Genomic DNA, 19,358 nt, shown 5'->3' on the forward strand with positions numbered 1-19,358 from the left:
GCTGTATGAAGTTTATGCCCGGTCTCCACAGAATGCGCGCGTCACCGAGTTGAGCACGGTTAGTGTCCGTCGCCGCTACGCCCTTTCACTTGACCTGCGGTGGAAGGGTGGATTTGATATGACGTCGAATTCACTCTTTCTGTCTGCGTTTCAGGTGCTACCGGGCGCTTACGACCGAGGAGGGAAGATTCTGGGTCCTCCACCGAAGACGCGACAATCGCTCGTCTCCCCGTCGGGGATGGGAGTGTCCGATATGGTACCGAACACGCCTCCTCTTCCGGGCAGGTCGACTTCTCATGGGTTGCGGACGAGCCCTTGGAGGAGGGATCAGACTTCTGTGACGAGGCCATCATTGCTTACGCTATGGTCGAGACCATAAGCCGGGAGGATCCACCAAACTGGTATTGCTGCGCCCCCAAGGAAGAAGACCGCATTTGCCATCATTTCCCGGGGAAGCAGTTCACCATGTATGAATTTGCTTTCCGTGAGGCGGGGATTAGACTGCCCTTCAACTCCTTCCAGATGTCGGTCTTCAAGTGGCTCCGGCTGGCGCCGTCCCAACTACATCCTAATGCTCTCGCATTTATGCGGGCATTCGAGTTAGTTTGCCAGTTCCTCGGCATTGGTTGCACCCGGGCTCTCTTCTTCCACGTTTTCCATCTCCAGAGGTCCGGTTCCCGTGGTCGCCACAGTTGGGTTTCTTTCAAGCAGCCCGTGCGTCTGTTCAAGACGTACGAGGATTCTGTTCGCCATTTCAAAAACCGGTGGTACGTGGTGATGCCGATTACCCGGGCTGCCCTTCACTCTCTATACTACTATCAGAGGAAACCCAATGGGGAGGAGACGCTGATGTCGAAGATACCGCTGAGGTGGCAGCGTGATCATTTCGATCTCTCCACGGCGCATTACCGAGTCAAGTATGCGATGCTCGGCGAGGAGGATAGGCTCGCGTACAAGAAGCTGGTCGATTACGTGCAGAGCTTCAGCTTGGGGTTCTGGGCGAATCGACAGGGCGTGCCCTACCTGGATGAGGCCGGGGAACTAATCACCGAGGCGCGTTATATCAATACGAAGGCTCTGCTCGAGTGTGATACCGAGGAGGAAGCTCTGGCGTTATTGAGTAGGCAGACTTTGTTTAGCTTTTTATTTCTGTTTATGACTTCGCTCGCTAATGTTGGTGTGTAATTTATTTGCAGGTGCCATGCCCAATGCTCGTGATCGGGTGCTGAAGCTAGCGAATCAGGTCGGCGCTCCTGACCGGGTGCCCAAGAAGAAGAAGAAAACTGTGGCCCGTCCCTTGGAGACTGCTGGCGATGCCGGGGCTAGTCCCTCGCAGGCGGCGAGCGTGATTCCTTCCTCTCCTCCTCGATCTAACCCGATCAACATTCCTGATAGCAGTCCGTCGCCAGCGGCTTCTCCCCTCCATAAACGGAAGCGTCCGGCTGGGGCCCTTACCAGGTCGTCTCCAGGAAGTTCGAATGGACCGGGCAGCTATCTTCTACCTCCCTGCTATGTGGAACGGTCGTTCTTCAAGGCCGAGGAGTCGATTGTTGTGCCTGCGCCTGAGGCCAAGGCTATTCTGGACCAGGATGTTGCTGTCCGGAGGAAAGATCTGGCCAGGGATATTGCTGCCGTCATCCGGGTGATGGAGACGGCCATGGTTTTGACCGACACTTCGGTCTCCACCGCCTCGCTGGAGGATGCCCTTTTGCAGGTTCGGACGGAGAAGGAAAGACTATCTAAAGATCTGTCGGACTACAAAGAAGAGCATCAGCTGCAGGAAGGGCTGAGCCAGAAGCTGGAGGAGGTGGAAAAGGAGAGGGACCAGTTGAAGGCTGCTAAGGCGAGCTTGGAAGAGCAGGTGGTCGACCATCAGAAGCTGACCGAGGACAACGCTGGCCTACGGGCTCAGGTTGAGTCTCTCGAGGGAAAGGTCCGTCCTCTGGCAGATGAGACCGAGGAGGAACGCGCCCTTGGTTCGCGCGGTGAGCTGCTAGGGCATATTCGGACTCTCAACCAAGATCTCGTGGCCTGCTTCAAAGAGGGTTTCGACAATGCTGTCGAGCAGCTCGGGCTTCTGAACCCTGAGTTGGTGACAGTAGGGTCGGCCTATAACTGCTGCGTCCGGGATGGTGAGATTATCTGCCCGTTTGAAGCGGAGGAGGAGCTGGGGGAGAAGAAGAAGAAGAGGATGAAGAGGTGCTCCGAGCGGAGTCTTAGTTTATTTGTTTTTCTTTGATTTTAGTTATCATGGCCTGCGTGCCTTATGTATTTGGCCTTCGGGCGTTGTAATATGGCCTTCGGGCGTACTTGGCTTCGGCCGCTCTTATCGTTTTTAATGTATGAATATTTACGTTATCATTCATTGTGCTCGTTTGTGTTTGATACTTGTTTGTATGAGTTCGTACTCTGCTCGACTTTGTTAATCTCCTCGGTTTAGGGAACCGACGAAGTGTCGGGCTTTGTGCCCGTGGGTATCGAAGCCCGGGTCCGTTGTTCGAACCCTGGTCCCGAGGCTTGGGTCCTCCCATCGCGAGCTGGGTGCCCTGCCAGTCCTGGTACTTCGACGTTGAGTCTTGGTCAAGATCCCAACCGTCGGGGAGGGTTGTGTTTGTTATGTGACCCCGGATCGTTCCCGGGTCTCGTGGTTCCTCCCTGGGTTTTGGGGACGAAGAGCGTGGTCGTACCTGCCACGTCTCCCCGTGGTGTATTTAGCTGTAATATTGTCTAAGTTTTTCTGCGTTCCATGGTCGAGCGAGTTGTTCTCCTTGTAGGTTTTCTAGGTAATAGGCCCCGTTGCTCGTTTTGTCGCGGACGCGGTAAGGGCCTTCCCAGTTGGCCGCCAGTTTGCCCTCTCTCGGGTTTTTCTGGTTTCTTCTGAGGACCAGGGTGCCGACCTGGAACTCTCTTTTTATGACTTTCGCGTCATGGCGTAGTGCTATTTTTGTTTGAGGGTTGTTTCCCTGAGAGCTGCTTCGGAACGTATCTCCTCGACTAGGTCGAGCTCGGCTCTAAGGGTTTCATCGTTCATTTCCTCGTCTAGGGGCTCCTCTGTCCTCCTCGTTGGCGTCCGTATCTCCACCGGGATGACTGCCTCGGTGCCGTAAGTTAGTCGGAACGGGGTTTCCCCGGTGGTAGAATGTGGTGTCGTGCGGTAGGCCCATAGGACGCTATGTAGCTCCTCGACCCATGCCCTCTTTGCCTCACCGAGTCTGCGTTTGAGGCCACGTAAGATTACCCTGTTGGCCGCCTCTGCTTGCCCGTTCGTCTGCGGATGCTCGACAGACGTGAAATGCTGTGTGGTGCCCAGGCTGGCGATGAAGTCCTGGAATCCTCCGTCCGTGAATTGTGTCCCGTTGTCTGTGACAAGTGCCTGGGGTATACCGAACCGAGCGAGGATGTTGCGTTTGAAGAACCGGAGAATGTTCTGCGCGGTTATTTTAGCCAGTGCCTCCGCCTCGATCCATTTGGTGAAGTAATCCACCCCGACGATGAGGTATTTATTCTGATATGATCCGGTGACGAAGGGTCCGAGGATGTCCATGCCCCACCACGCGAAGGGCCATGGGGAAGACAGTGATTTGAGGTCGTTCGGGGGTGCGAGGTGCATGTCGGCATGTCGTTGGCATTTGTCACATCTTTTGACGTGCTCTTTCGAATCGTTTTGCATGGTCGGCCAGTAGTAGCCTGCTCGAAGGGCTTTTCGTGCGAGCGATCGTCCGCCGAGGTGTTGAGCGTTAATTCCCCGGTGTATCTCTCCAAGTATGTCGGGGACTTTCTCTTCCTCGACGCATTTGAGTAGTGGGATGGAGAATCCTCTCCGGTAGAGTTTGCCTTCGAGGAGTACGTACGAGCATGCGCGTCGTTTGACAGCGGTCGCCTCTTTCGGGTCAGCCGGGAGTTCGTCTCGTGTGAGGTAATTGTAGATGGGTGTCATCCAACAGTGGGCATCTCCAATAGCGTTGACCTCGAGTGGAGGCGGTAGTTTGTCGATGCTGGGCCGAGGGAGAATTTCTTGGATTACTGATTTATTCCCACCCTTTTTCCTCGTGCTGGCTAGTTTCGAGAGAACGTCTGCCCGTGTGTTGTGCTCGCGGGGTATGTGTTGAACTTCCCATTTTTCAAATGTATCAAGTTTTTCTTTGACGAGGGACAAGTACTCGAGGAGGTTGTCGTTCTTGGTTCGGTATTCTCCTCGCACTTGTGAGGCCACGAGCTGGGAGTCGGTGGATATTTTTACCTCTTTTGCTCCCAGGTCCTCGGCTAACCTCAGGCCTGCGAGGAAGGCTTCGTATTCGGCTTGGTTGTTTGATGTTGGGAACGCTAGCGCTAATGATACCTCTATCAGGATCCCTTCTTCATTTTCGAGGATGATCCCGGCCCCGCTGCCTGATGTGCTAGAGGCGCCATCGACGAAGATCGTCCATTTGTGGGCGCTTTCTGCTGGAGTCGGGCAGTGGGTCATCTCCGCGACGAAGTCGGCCAGTGCCTGAGCTTTCAAGGCTTTCCTACTTTCGTATTGTATGTCGAATTCGGAGAGTTCTAGTGACCACTTGAGCATCCTCCCGGCCATATCCGGGCGCCCGAGCAGCTGTTTGATTGGCTGGTCGGTCCTCACCTTTATCGTGTGTGCGAGGAAGTAATATCGTAGTCTCCTCGCTGCGTTGATGAGGGCCAGGGCGACCTTTTCGATTTGCTGATATCGGAGCTCGGGACCTTGGAGTGCTTTACTCGTAAAATAGATGGGCTTTTGTCCTTCGTCGGTTTCTCTTATTAGAACGGCGCTGACGGCCTCGGTTGCCACGGATAGGTATAAGTATAGGGTTTCCTTTTCTGATGGCCGTGATAAGACCGGGGGTTGGGACAGAACCTTCTTTAGATGGAGTAGCGCTTGCTCGCATTCATCGGTCCAGTCGAAGGTAGCCTCTTTGCGAAGGAGTCTGAAGAATGGCAATGCGTGCTGGGCGGACTTGGCGATGAAACGGGAGAGTGAGGCGAGCACTCCATTGAGTGACTGGATCGATTTTTTGGTTTTCGGGGTCGGAAACTCCGAGAATGCCCGGCATTTGTCGGGGTTGGCCTCGATCCCTCTTTCGGTGAGATAGAAACCGAGGAACTTGCCTGCCCGGACTCCGAACGTGCATTTTTCGGGGTTGAACCTCATTTTACACTGTCTCGCCTGCTCGAATACCTTCGCAAGGTGTCGAGCATGGGTTATCTCCTCGTGTGATTTGACGATCATGTCGTCCATGTACACTTCGAGCATGTCCCCTATTTCGTCCTTGAAGACTTTGTTCATCATGCGTTGGTATGTAGCGCCAGCGTTCTTGAGCCCGAACGGCATCACGTTGTAATAGTAATTGCCCGTTGGGGTCATGAAGGCTGTGTGTTTCTTGTCTGCGGGCGACATAGGGATCTGGTTGTATCCACTATATGCGTCCATGAAGGACAAGAGTTTAAAACCTGCAGAGTTGTCGACGAGCAAGTCTATATTAGGGAGGGGGAAAGCATCTTTCGGGCAAGCCCTATTAAGATCAGTATAATCAACACACATACGCCATTTTCCATTATTTTTCTTAACGAGGACTACATTAGAGAGCCAGGTTGTGTACTGGGCTTCAGAAATAAAATTTGCCTCTAAGAGGTCTTTTACAGCTCGCTCGGCAGCCTCTGCCTTTTCGGGCGATTGCTTGCGTCTACGCTGTGCTATGGGCTTGGCTGCCCGGTCTAAAGCTAGCTTATGACACGCGATCTCGGGGTCCAGCCCGGGCATTTCTGCGGCATTCCACGCGAAGAGGTCGGAGTTCTCTTTGAGGCATGCTACTAGCTCTTCTCTTGTTTCCTCGGGTAGTCCCTTACCTATCTTCACCGTCCTTTCCGGATCGTCCCCAAGAGGAATGAGTTCGAACTCCCCGTCGGGGATTGGTCGGACCGGGTGTTCGAGAGAGCGTTCCTTGGGGAACCTCCCCTCTTCGGTCTCGTCCAGCCCGATGCGACAGTCGAGGTCGATGGCGTTGACTCCTCGGGCAGGATCCTCGGTCTTGAGTTTTTTGTTGTCGCAGTTGCTCTTCGTGCTGACTACGGGCTGTCCTTTTACTGCGGCGTCGTAGCATCGCCGGGCTGCTTCGATGTCACCATGGATGGTGACCACACGTCCCAATTTGGTGTAGTATTTCATCTTCAGGTGGACGGTGGATGGGACCGCGGTGAGTTCGGCCAGTGTCGGGCGTCCAAAGATGCAATTGTAGAGAGACGGACAGTCTACGACCAGGAATTGGATTTTGACTTCCCTGGCCGTTTCTTGTTCGCCGAAGGTGACGAGGAGCTCAACATATCCCCACGGTCTGGTTGTTGCTCCGTTGAATCCTTGGAGATCTGATCCGACGTAGGGGGCTAAGTTGGTCTTGTCTAGCTTCAGAGTCTTGAAGAGGTGGACGTACATGATATCCACTGAGCTGCCTTGGTCGACCAGGATGCGTCGTACGTCGAATTGGGCCATCTTTGCCCTTATCAATAGTGGGATGCCCGAGTTCGGGGATCCGCCCGGGAGTTCCTCCAGGAAGAAGGATATTGGGTTGGATTTTCCCCGGTATTTTGTCAATGTCGCTTTCTGCTCGGGGGCAGTCAGTAGGAGTTCGTCGAACTTACGTTTGACGGAGAGGGCCGCGGATTCCCCGTTAGTTCCTCCTCCTGATATCACCAGTGTGGTAGGGAAGTTTTCCCAGGGGCTGAGTGCAGTGATCTTGCCCTCGGGCAATGGTTCGGGGAGGAAGAAATCTTCCGGTCGTGACACGCAGAGGGCCACTTGATAGGGAGAGTTGTCAGGGGGTGTCTTCCCGGGGTCTCTTCTTCTCTGGCTCGTCGTGTCTGGGAGCTTCGTTCTTCCTCGTATACTGCTTCAGGTGCCCCTCTTGGATTAAAATTTCTATCGCATCCTTCAGGTGGACGCAGTCTTCGGTCACGTGCCCGTGACTTCTGTGGAACCGGCAGTACTTTGATTTGTCGGTGTGGGGCTTTGGTGCAGACGGTTTTGGGAACCTGACCCTGCCCTGCTTAAATTCAGAGTTGATACATTCTGCGAGGATGCGCTCTCGAGGAGCTGTCAGTAAGGTGTACTCGCTATATCTGCCCGCGGGGCCTCTTCCTTCCGGAGCTCGCGAGGTCTTTCTTCTCTTCGTTTGTCTCCGTTGCGACGGGAAATGCTCGTGTCCTCGCGTTTTGAGTGCTCGGTCTCCCCAGCGTTACGTCCGCTGCGGGCATTGTGTGCCACCTGCTTTTCCTCGTATCTGATGTAGGCCTGGGCTTTATGCAGGAGCTCGTTTAAGGTGCGGGGAGGCTCGATCCCTACGGCTCTGCTAAGTTCACTGCCGGGCAAGAGACCTCTCTCGAGGAGATACTTCTTCATGTGCTCGGTGGTATCTACCTCGACAGCTTCCTGGTTGAATCGCTCGATGTATGAGCGCAGTGTTTCATTCTTCTTCTGCACTATGGCTTCAAGGGTCGCCTCAGTCTTGGGGTGACGACGGGAAGCTGTAAAGTGCCTGGTGAACATGGACCTCATGACTCTCCATGACGTAATGGACTCAGGGGCCAAGCTTTTGTACCAAGCCATGGCCCCTTTCCTGAGGGTCGTTGAGAACAGTCGGCATTTGAGGTGCCCGGTTATATCATTGCGGTAGTCGAGCATCGCGTTGACGTTGTCGACGTGATCGTCGGGATCTGTAGTCCCGTCGTACACAGCTAGATTTGGTGGTTTCTCCATGCCTTTGGGGAGCGGGGCTTCCATTATTGCCCGAGATAGGGGGCAATGCAAATCTTCCTCGTCGCTCCTTAAGGGAGACAGTTCGTTGTTGTCGGGGCTGTGTCCGCGCCTTGGTGATGTTCCCGCTCGACCACCGTCACGACGGGCGCGTGCCCTGCTGACGTGGGGTTCTGGAGAGCGACGTCCTCGCTTCTTCGTTGGCTCCGAACGTTGTTGTATCCTACTCACCGGCTGGGGCCGGGCCTCTTGTCGTTCGGCTTCGAGGGCCATGATTCGTTCGTGCTGCTGGTGGAGCATAGAACCGGCCTGATTGAGGGCATTCACCATGGCAATCATTACGGCGTCTCCTTCAACGGGAACGGGAATGGGATGAAATGTCTCTGCCCCTAAATTGTGGGCGTGAGAGGCATCCCCGTTGTTTTGGGGCTCTGGAGACGGGGTGGATGGATGACCGTCCCGAGCGTCCGTTTCATGGGATGGCGGGCCGTCGTCCATATTGTAGTTGACGAGGGGACGGCTGTGATCGCTATGTTGTTCTCCGGCCATGTTGGAAGGACAGAAATAAATGAGCTTTTGATCCTCGTTTGATGAAGATGGGGATAGCTATTTCCCACAGACGGCGCCACTGATCTTACCTGATCAGGAGGGCCTTCCAAGGTCTTGGTGAATGGGCCGGAGAATGAAATGAGAGGGGGGTGTACCTGCAAGGTGCTCCAATGCTTAAGTCAGAAAAGGTACAGAATGAGGTTATCAGAGTGTGAGTTAGAATACCTGCCCCTTTGCCATGAAAGGGGTATTTATATTGAGCCCCCAGCGCTGGGCCAAGGCTCCTAATGGGCTGGATTAGCAAGGCCCAAGGAGGAGCTGCCAGGGGACGCGTAAGAAGCGTTAAGACCTAGACCAAGGTCTGCCCCCTGGTCCAACTGCCCCTATCCCTAAGGAGACAATATAGGGGAGTTGGGTGACGTGGTGAGTGGGATGCCGTTATGGCTCTGCCCGACACAACTTAGGTGTCCGCGGCGTGGGTTGACGATGAGTGGATGGAGATCGTATGGGGAGGACCCGCTCGTTGTCCGACACGTATTTAAGGGGCCGGGGAGACGTTCTTCGGGCGGACGGTCGTTCACCTGACGTGTCCTCGTGGTCGTTTGGACATGGTCGTTTGGACGTGGGCTTGGCGAGCATTGGGCCGGGCCGTGCCAAGTGTCATGGCCCAGTCCAGAACAAGTGTGTTGAATATTTTTTAAGAGAATGATAAATACTCGTTAGGATCAAGACGTGTGCCTCGGGGCCGATTATTCGAGGTTTTCATGGAATGCAAGACTTCAATGTACCTTTTTCATTTAAAGTGTTTATCAAATTTATTTTACAGACAATGAACGTTCGCTAGAACCAAGACGTGTGCCTCAAGGCCGATTGTTCAAGACTGTCATGGAATGTAAAACTCCAATTTCCCTTTTTGTCCAAGTTGGGATTAAATATTCAAAATTCGTTATTAATTTTAACCCTTTATCATTTAAGATCATATTAGTAATTTTATGTGACTAGTTACAGAAGAAAATTAAACAATGAAAGTAAATTGCGGATAAGTAAAATGATAGGGTTAGAAAGATTACACCTGAAATTTATACTAGTTTGGCCAAACGTTGACCTATTATTGTCCCCAAGAGGTCTTGTTGAGAGTTTCACTATAAACTTTGAGCTTTTAAGGTTATGCCCATGAACCTAGGGGTGGACAAAACTACCGGACCCGTCCGAGATCCGCTATGTCCGATCCGAATTTTATTGAAACGGCCGGATACAAATGGGTGTCGGATGAAAAGATTGAAAATATCGAGTTCCAATGGATTGTTCCGGTCGGACTCGGTTATTAACTATTGGTCCAATGAAATCCAAATCCAACCGAATCTGTTAAATATTCTCATCTCAATAGTGTGGTAGGTAATAGGTATAGATGAAGTAATAATTATAGTTGTCTCATCTCAATAGTGTGGTAGGTAATAGGTATAGATGGAGTAATAATTATAGTTGTTCTTCTTATGACCTTGAGACTCACAGTTTATCATTTAAAGTTTATTTAATATAATTTGTTTCAAAACTATTATGATATTCACGTGTACTTCATGTGTAGGACTAGTACATTTTTCTTTTTCATTCATAATTATAGTTTTTCATTTTCTTCTTTCTCTCACTCACAATTGCTTTTTTTTTCTTCATTTTTTCTCCAGACACCACACAACTCTTCGTACACTTAAATGTCACTTTTAAAGGCTCCTTTTAAATCATGACAATCTCCATGATGAGAGCTTTCTATTCCACCATTTTTAGTCCATAATGAAAGCTTAAGTTTAGCGCAAATATTTAATGACAAGATGAAATACACATTGTTATGTTTTTCTACTCAAATCTTATCAAAAGTTGACATGTTATGTAGATTTAGCTTCAAAAAGAACTGAAATATATTACAAATGTTCAAAATAAAAGTTATTGTATTGATTGATTTTAGTTAATTTTTTTATTGTTTATCATTTCATCTGTGAGTTCCTCTCTTTTGGTTGGAGTTTTTTGTTTTTGATTTTGATGTTTTTCACTTTGTCCGAGAGAAGTCACCGAAGAACCCACCCGTTAAATCTGCGATCCGAAAGAACCGCGACCCGTTCAAACCGTTACGCAAAATGGACGGCAGCGAGTTGAAATGTTAAACCCATCGATTTTTGCCGGTGGACATTTTTTGGTCTGAAACCGTCCGCAGTCGACCGTTGTCCACCCCTGCATGAACCTTTAATATAGACTTATCCCCAATCAAATGACAACTTTTATCCAGCCTACGCTATCGAACCGTTTAGAGATTTAGGGATAATCTTAATAACCAAAACAAAGTTTTTTCTAGCAAAGCTTAATAAACCAATATAAGAGATTTATAAAGGTTGATCTCAAGAACCAATCTTAATAACTTAAAGGTATCACACCTTTAAGAATATGAATGACCATCACGACCATTTACAAAAGTATCTTCCTCACAAATAAAGTTTCACTTAGTAGCGCTAAGGCAATTTGGAGTGAATAAAAAATATTTTCCAAAAGGAGAGAAAGAGATAAATTCCAAAGAAATATGAAAACTTTGAAAAATGGTCTGATATGAAGTGAGAAAGACCCTCCCTTATATAGTAGTTGGAAAAGTCAAGAAGGAAACATTCCATGGGCTGAATTGATTATCTAATTGATTAGTAAATACTCTTATTCTATTAGACAACTCAAATGTAATCGATTGTAAAACCCAATTAGGAAATTTTGGATATATAGCCGTTGTAAGTTATTAATGTGTTATCTTTGCCGATTGTATAATTGATTATCATACTTCTAATTGATTGTACAAGTGTCATAATCGATCGGATATATCAAAAAGTTTTGCCAATCGATTAAATTGTTAAGAAAATGTTTTGATAGCTTTTTAATCACTTGGTCTCGATTTAGAAAATCATTTTCAAGGCAGAAAAATATTTTAAAGTGTGTGTGAGTTTCCTTAGCACTCTTAAGACGCTACCTTACTTTTACAATACTCACTTCACTGAGATAGACAGATGAACATGGTCTGACGAACTTTCACATCTTTCATTAGAGTAGCTTCAAGACTTTTCTAGATATTATTTGAATGTTACTTCTTCTTGATGATCCTCTTGAAAGAAAGTGTCAAATGAATATGAATCCTCCTCAAGATTCTTGTCAATTTTATTTTGACTAGAGGTTTCTATATCAACTAAACCACTTAAATTCTCATTACCTTGAGCACCCATGTATTTTGGATGCAAGGTATCGATAATCACAACCTCCTAATCATCAATAGTTTTCGAACAATTCACAAATCCCAAAAGAGGATTATTATTAACACATGTTTTAGTAGTTATATTTCTTACACATTCCACATATTCCTTTCTCAAATCCTCCTTCTGAACAGGTTTAGATTTATGTACCATGCAATTATGCTTCTCAATAAATACCCATTTCTATTGATCTACTTTAACAACTTTACAGGATGACAAACTATGCCCAATGCTACGACAATGCGAACAAAAAAGTGGCAAATTTTCATAATCAACCTTAACTAGAAAAGCATATCCTTATCTTTCAACCCAAAATTTATGTCTAATTTTAAAAGATAAATCAATATCAACTAAATCTCTTTCAAAATGTCCAAAAGATCTCTCTAGAGGGCCCTTACTTTTTGCAGCATCCAAACATATTGGCGTTCCGAGACAGTTAGCAATTGCAAAGATAATATTAGGGCTCCTATTCTCGAGGCAAGTCTATAAAACAGACCCAACATTGAATAGTTGTTTGTTTGTGATTATTCAGATTAAAATCTGGAGTCCAAGCAAAAAGTTTGAGAAAACCAGGGTTTAAGCTCCAGGAAAGCCCCACACGAACACGATAAACATCCTCAACTGAAGACAAAATAAATTCATAGAATCCTCTTCCTAAAGAAATAATTCCTCATTTACTTAAAGGCTTCTAAAGAGTATTTAGTTTATCACGCAACTCTTGAAGTTTGAGGGGAATATCTCCTTTAGATAGAATCAACCTTCTATGGAGATCATTTTTGCAAGATTCGAGACTAATTGTGTACTCATCCTTTTAAACTAGACATCATCAATTGATAATGAGGTATAATAGAACTTTTCTTAGTCAACACTTGAGAAAAAGATTTTGCATTTGTACTATTCATTTTAGGATCCGTGGCTTGAGTTATAGTAGAATTATCCAATGCAGACACAGACTTTTCAATTAAAAGCACAACCATTGTTAAATTGAAATCTCCAATCAAAGGCACACATAATGGTATCCCAAGAAGTTCGTTCTCTTTCAAAAATGAACCATAAAAGCTTGATTCTCCCATGGCAATTCGAAAAAGAAACAACTTGCAAAATTGAACACGCCCAGATCAACAAATGAAGTAGAAAGCAAACCTGCAAAGTGAACCAGTTGAATGTCATGAATCACAAAGAGAGAGAAGCCACTGTTAGAGTAGGCGGAGGCTATAAAACTGCCCGACGATGGTCACACCCTTTGAGAGATAATATACCTCGTGATTTCTCCAACCAAAATAATGGCGGAGAACTTGAAGGGCGGGAACCACAAGGAGGTGGAAGGCATTAGATGTTATTCATTTTAGTTGCATTTAAGTTTAATTTAGTTTGCATTTGAATTTTCATTTTTCTTTGAGTAGTATATAAACCAAGTTGGTTTTAGTTTGTAATAGAGTATGAATTAATCAATAACAGAATTCCAATTTTCTAGAGCTTGTTAGAAACTTTTCTCTCTCTTCTCCCTCTCTCTCTCTTCCATCTTCATCTTCTTCCTCTTCTGCATCAACAATTGGTATCTGGAGCTTTGGTCAGATCTACGAGGAACACCACGGGAAACATGAGCGGACGTGAGACGAGTTTGATTTATTTCATTTCTTGAATTCACATTGAATTTATGATCAAAATCGTAACAGAATCACATTTCTTGATTCTGAAAGATTGGGAAACACGAGTGTTTAGCAAGATCTTAGTGGATTCTTGCATAAGATCAAAGATGAATGATGGAAATGGTAGCTTGAACATCAAGTTTCTAGTCTTTAATGGAAAGAATTGGAATTGACGGATGATTCAGATGCTTGTGTTGTTTGGCGCTCAAGATGTTCTTGATCTCATTAATGAAGGTTATGCAGTTGTTATAGCAGATACAACTGAAGCATAAAGGAACACGTATAGAGAGTTGAGGAAGAAGGATCAGAAATCTCTATTCTAAATCCATTAGTGTGTGGATGTGAATGTGTTTGAGAAGATCGTCGATTTTGTGAGTCCACTATCATCTTAGATATGTTTTAAATGATGTTAAAATTAGGATACTTAGTATTCTGTGTACATTTGATCTTATTGTTTATGTTGAGATGTGAATCATCGTAATAGGACATTTAAAATCATATTTGATAAGACATTATAAGTAAAAAAAACTATGATTTTTCATGAAAAACAAGTGAATGAGTCGATGCATGATTGCTATGAGTCGATACATAATGGAGAATTTTGAAACATAATTTTTATCCTCTATGTAGAGCTATATAACATCATTGAGTCAATATATATTGTGTATGTAGCGACTCATCCTTGTTATGTAGCGGCTCATGCTAAAAGGTTTTTTCAAAAAATTAGTTATGCCTCACTTGTATTGATACATAGAAGGCTTGAGTCAATACATACTACGTATGTAGCGACACATATGTGTTATGTATGAGCTCCAAATGAATTGTTTTAGCATGCCCTTACTTCTGCCTCACTTGTAGCGGCTCACAGGCTCTATGTAGCGGCTCCCAAGCTCTATGTATTGACTCATACGAATTTCGAGTCAATACATGCATTGGCTCAAACTTTTTAAAACTTGTAATTTTTGCTAAAAATATGTTTTGTTTGTTATTTCTTTTAGATACACATGTGCATATAAATATGCATTCATACATCATTTCTCAAAAAACAAAACCAAGAATATACAAAGAATTTTCTCTTCATCTTCAACCTTTTTCTTCATACATTCAACAATTACACACAATCAATTTTGTTGATTATCATATATAATATATTGATAAGGTCCACTTTAGGATTGTTGTAATCATAATTGAGTTGAGGAACACCGAGTGCTTGATAAATTGTTTTCACACTAAGTGTTCGATAAATTGTCTTTGTCAATTTTCGTTTTCTATTTCATTGGAAAATGATTATCAATGTATGATTTAGCTCTAACGTATTTGGTAAGATATATTGATTTACTTTCTCATCATTTGTATATGTTTCTTTATAGTGTAAATGCATATCCGGTTATTCCGATAACAGTTTGGGATAGACGAGTGTCGATCCAGAATTGCTTCCACTTACAGAAAATTTTATTGTGATCTATTCACCCCCTCTAGGTTTGCCTTCGTCTAATAAATTCAACGATGACAAAGGCTGCATAAGACATACTGATATGTTGCTATTGAGGTGATGCATCAGTGAAGAAGGTGAAGCTCCAGTCTCTGTATAAGCACTATGAGAATCTCAATATGAAGAACAATGAGTCTCTGTATAAGCATGCCCTGAAGGCATCTTTTAGTAAAAAGAATAAGAAGTTGACTTGGTCAGAGGCCAAGAAGAGACATGATGGTGGTTATCAGAAGTCTGAAGTCTCTAACTCTGATGAGAAGAAACATTAGAAGGGAAATGAGAAGTTTGACAAGAAGAAGGTTCAATGTTACTATTGTAAGAAGTTTGGTCACTTTACTGCTGACTGTTGGTCAAACAAGGAAAGGAAATCAGAAGAAGCAAACATAGCCATAGGAGACTAGTGGTATATAAACACTGGCTGCTCAAACCAACCAACTATAAACAAACAATGGTTGATTAATTTTGACCCTAGAAAGTGGACAAAGATCAAACGTGCTAATGATAAGTATCTGAATGCTGGAGGAATGGGAAATGTCAAGGTCAAAGTGAAGAATGGAAAAACTGTTCTGATCAAGGATGTTTGGTATGTTCGTGGCATAAAAAGTAATCTAATAAGTGTAGGTCATCTAATTGAGAAAGACTTCTCAGTTACTATGAAGGATAATCTCTTGAAGTTTATGATCTTGATCAGAAGCTGATTATGCATTATGAACAGGGAAGCAACAAAACTTTTAAGGTGAATGTTGAAACAACTGAAACTAAATATCTTAGTGCAAAAGGTGTTGAAGGTGATAATGAGTTATGGCACAAGAGATTGGGGCAACTAAACTTAAGAAGCTTGTGGCATTTGAGTTCTAAGAAGTTGGTACATAGCGCTCATAATATTGTGATGCATGAGAAGTCATGTGAGATATGCATGAAAGGTAAGCAACCTAGATTGCCATTTGCATCAGAAGTGGCTCCAAGAGAAAAACATGCTTTAGGGGTAGTACATTATGATGTATGTGAACCATTTAAAGTACCTTCACTTAGAGAAAAACATGCTTTAGACTCTATACCAGTAAGTACTAAAGAAGCTCTCAAAAAGAAAGTATGGATGAAGGCCATGAAAGAATAACTTGAGGCTATATAAAGAAACAAGACTTGAGAGTTGACTGAGCTTTAAAAGAACAAGAAATCCATTAGTGTCAGATGGGTTTACAAGATGAAACTAAATCCAAGTGGATCAATTGGCAAACACAAAACAAGGTTAATATCTAGAGGATTTCTACAGAAATCTGGACTAGATTACTTTGAGGTGTTTGCTCCTGTAGCTAGACATGAAACAATCAGACTGGTGATTGTTATAACTGCTAATAGGAATTGGCCTATGATGCATTTAGATTGGAATCTGCATTTCTAAATGGTCATTTATAAGAGGAAGTTTATGTACCAAAACCTCCTGGATTTGTGAAAAAGAATCAGGAAGGGATGATGTACAAGTTGTATAAAGGCTTGTATGGATTGAAGCAAGCTCCTAGAGCCTGAAATCTGAAAATTGATTCATTTTTCAAGCTTCAAGGATTCAGGAAATATGAGATGGAGTATGATGTTTATGTTCAACATACATCTTATAACAATATGATTCTGGTGCGTCTCTATGTTGATGACATATTGCTAACAGGGAGTTGTTTAGATGAGATAGCTAAGTTCAACAAGGTGTTGATGAATGAGTTTGAAATGACAGATCTAGGAAACATGACATATTTTATAGGGATGAAGATTATGTACTCTGATAAGGGTATCATCTTGGAAAAGCTGAAGTATGAACTTGAGCTTCTGAAGAGATTTGAGCTGATGAATTGGAAGTTTGTAATCACACATGCAGAGACAAATCACAAGTTGGATTCTAATGTTAAGGGTGACGATGTAGATGCTACAACTTTTAAATAATTGGTAGGCTCATTGAGATATCTCTATAATATTAGACTTGATATTTGATATGAAATTGGAATGGTGAGTAAATTCATGAACAAACCAAAGTTGTCACATTACCAAGTTGATGTCACGATACTGAGGTATTTTAAAGAAACTTTTAAGTATGGATTTTTGTTCCCTTATGGTGTTGAATCTGATTCGGAGTTGATGTGCTATTCAGTCTCTGATTGGTATGGAGACAAAGTTGATAGAAGAAGTATTTTTGGATATTTTTCAAGTATCTAGGAGGTCCTATTTCTTGGTGTTCCAAGAAGCAACCAGTGGTTGCATTGTCAATCTGCGAAGTTGAGTACATTGAAGGTGCTTTGACTGCTTATCAAGCTGTGTGGATTCTAAACTCGCTGCAGGATCTGAAGATCAAGGTGAGCAAGCCTGTGAAGTTGATGATTGACAACAAATCGACTATAAGCCTCGCTAAGAATCCAGTGTTTCATGGAAGAAACAAGCACATTGACATAAAATTTCATTTTCTAAGGAATCAGGTTCAAAATGGGGTGGTTGAAGTTGTGCACTATATCACTCAGAAGCAGCTGATAAATGTTATGATCAAAGCAATTAAAACTGAACACTTTATCTAGCTGATGGATGAAATTGATGTTGTTGATTTTGATTAGTTGAATATTAATTAAGAGATGATGTTAAATATAATTCATTTCAGTTCCATTTAAGTTTAATTTAACTTACATTTGAATTTACATTTTGTTTTGAGTAGTATATAAACAAAATGTCGTTTTAGTTTGTAATAGAGTGTGAATCGATCAATAACATGATTTCAAGAGTTTGTTAGAAACTCCTCTCTCTCTTCTCTCTCTTCCATCATCATCTTCTTCCTCTTAGGCCCCAACAAAAACCACCGCCAGACATCAAAAGATCACAAAATCGACGGTGTCGATCAAACCCCTTCTAAATTTGTGTATAATAGTTGAAAAACTATGATCCAAAAAAATCATAACAATTAAATTCTAATTTAATAAATCGGATAAATTCAAAATTTAAATAAATCTAAGCACATGGACCTATTTGTACCTATACTACCTCTCAAACGTATATTTTTTCTTACACAAGCTAGAATTTAAGCCTAAACTACTCTAGGAAATTAATCTACACAATGTAGTATATTTTGGTAATTTAAAAGTTGATGGCAAAATTGGTGGCTGAAATTCAAATCAATTATGATACACTAACACTGATTAGCTTATTCTATTATTATCAACGTTATTTTTGAACTTATTATTTATTAACTTTACAACTTTAATAATTTCCTCTCACAAACAAACCCAATCACGCACGAATCTCCATTGCCTCTCTCTATCGGTTCCATCCATAGTCACGCGCGGCAACGGAGATTCACGCGCCACCATGTCATCTCCACCGACACTCCCCGTTTCCACTTCTCAATCTAACATAAACAGCAACAACGTCTCCTCCCAATCTCAGCCTCCCATCGCAACACCAGCCTTCCGCGCCTTCATCTCCCGCATCTCCTCCACCCTCCGTCAAGCCTTCTCCCAGCGCCGTCCCTGGTACGAACTCGTCGACCGTTCCTCAATTTCACGACCAGAAACCCTAGCCGAAGCGTATTCACGGATCCGCAAGAATTTCACATACTTCCGTGTTAATTACCTAACACTAATCGTCTTCGCGCTCGCGATTTCGCTAATTACTCATCCGTTTTCGTTGCTGGTTCTTCTCGGACTCCTCGCGTCGTGGTCGTTTCTCTACCTGTTCCGTCCTTCAGATCAACCGCTCGTTCTCCTCGGCCGTACATTCGCCGATCGTGAAACCCTAGGGATTCTTGTTGTGCTCACTATTTTCGTCGTTTTTCTCACTAGCGTTGGATCGTTGTTGATCTCTGCGCTTATGGTTGGATTGTCGATCGTGTGCGCGCACGGTGCGTTTCGTGTTCCCGAAGATCTGTTTCTTGATGATCAAGAGGTGAATAGTTCGGGATTCCTATCATTCCTAGGCGGTGCTGCCTCTGCCGCTGCTCCGGTTGTTGGACGCGTGTAAACGGTGAGATCTTGATCCGGTGGAGTTTTCTATTATGAGGTTTGTTCAACCTTTTATCTTGTATTATGCTAAGATTGATATTGTTGCAAGATTTATTTCGATCTTTTAGATCCATAGCAAATTGCTTAGGGTTTATAGTTATGGCAATTTTATGCCAAGAGATTATTGTATTGCGCTATTAATTAATACAGTTTAGTCAGCATTTTTGGATCTAAATTTGCTTTTTCGTTTTTGCTATTCTTGTACTACTTTTTTTGTTTCATGTTCACATTGACAATTTTTATTGGTAGATTAGGATTTGAGATTCTGGGAATGAGCTATATTTTTTTTCTAACTTTTGGTTGTAATACATATTTGTTTTCTTGAAACCTTATTGAAGTTATTCGAACTTTAAAAATTCAACATCATATTTCCATACAGAATAAAAACACAGCCATTTAAAAAATAATGTTATCAAATAACATGGTGGTTTTTGGGCTTGCTGTAATGGTAAATAGTGGCTGATATTGCGGGGAGGTTTTCCGCCATAATCTACTATAAAGGATTTGCGGCCCGTATGGCGGGATTTTGACTCTCTACCATGGACCGCCATCGGCCATTGACAACACTAATAAAAAGTCAAAATGTTTCACAACTTGATGTAAATT

The 19,358-nt window shown here is 44.1% G+C and overlaps 1 protein-coding gene across 1 annotated transcript; it reads left to right on the forward strand.

Annotated features, from left to right (window-relative positions):
* The first annotated feature begins 17,811 nt into the window (after positions 1–17,811).
* LOC127118108 (PRA1 family protein B3) lies at positions 17,812–18,927 on the forward strand. The gene has a single exon (XM_051048253.1). The coding sequence runs from the start codon at positions 18,061–18,063 to the stop codon at positions 18,709–18,711; it is 651 nt and encodes a 216-aa protein (XP_050904210.1). The 5' UTR covers positions 17,812–18,060; the 3' UTR covers positions 18,712–18,927.
* The last annotated feature ends 431 nt before the right edge of the window (positions 18,928–19,358 follow it).

This window comes from Lathyrus oleraceus, chromosome 2 (genome assembly GCF_024323335.1).
Source record: "Lathyrus oleraceus cultivar Zhongwan6 chromosome 2, CAAS_Psat_ZW6_1.0, whole genome shotgun sequence".
Taxonomy (NCBI): domain Eukaryota; kingdom Viridiplantae; phylum Streptophyta; class Magnoliopsida; order Fabales; family Fabaceae; genus Lathyrus; species Lathyrus oleraceus.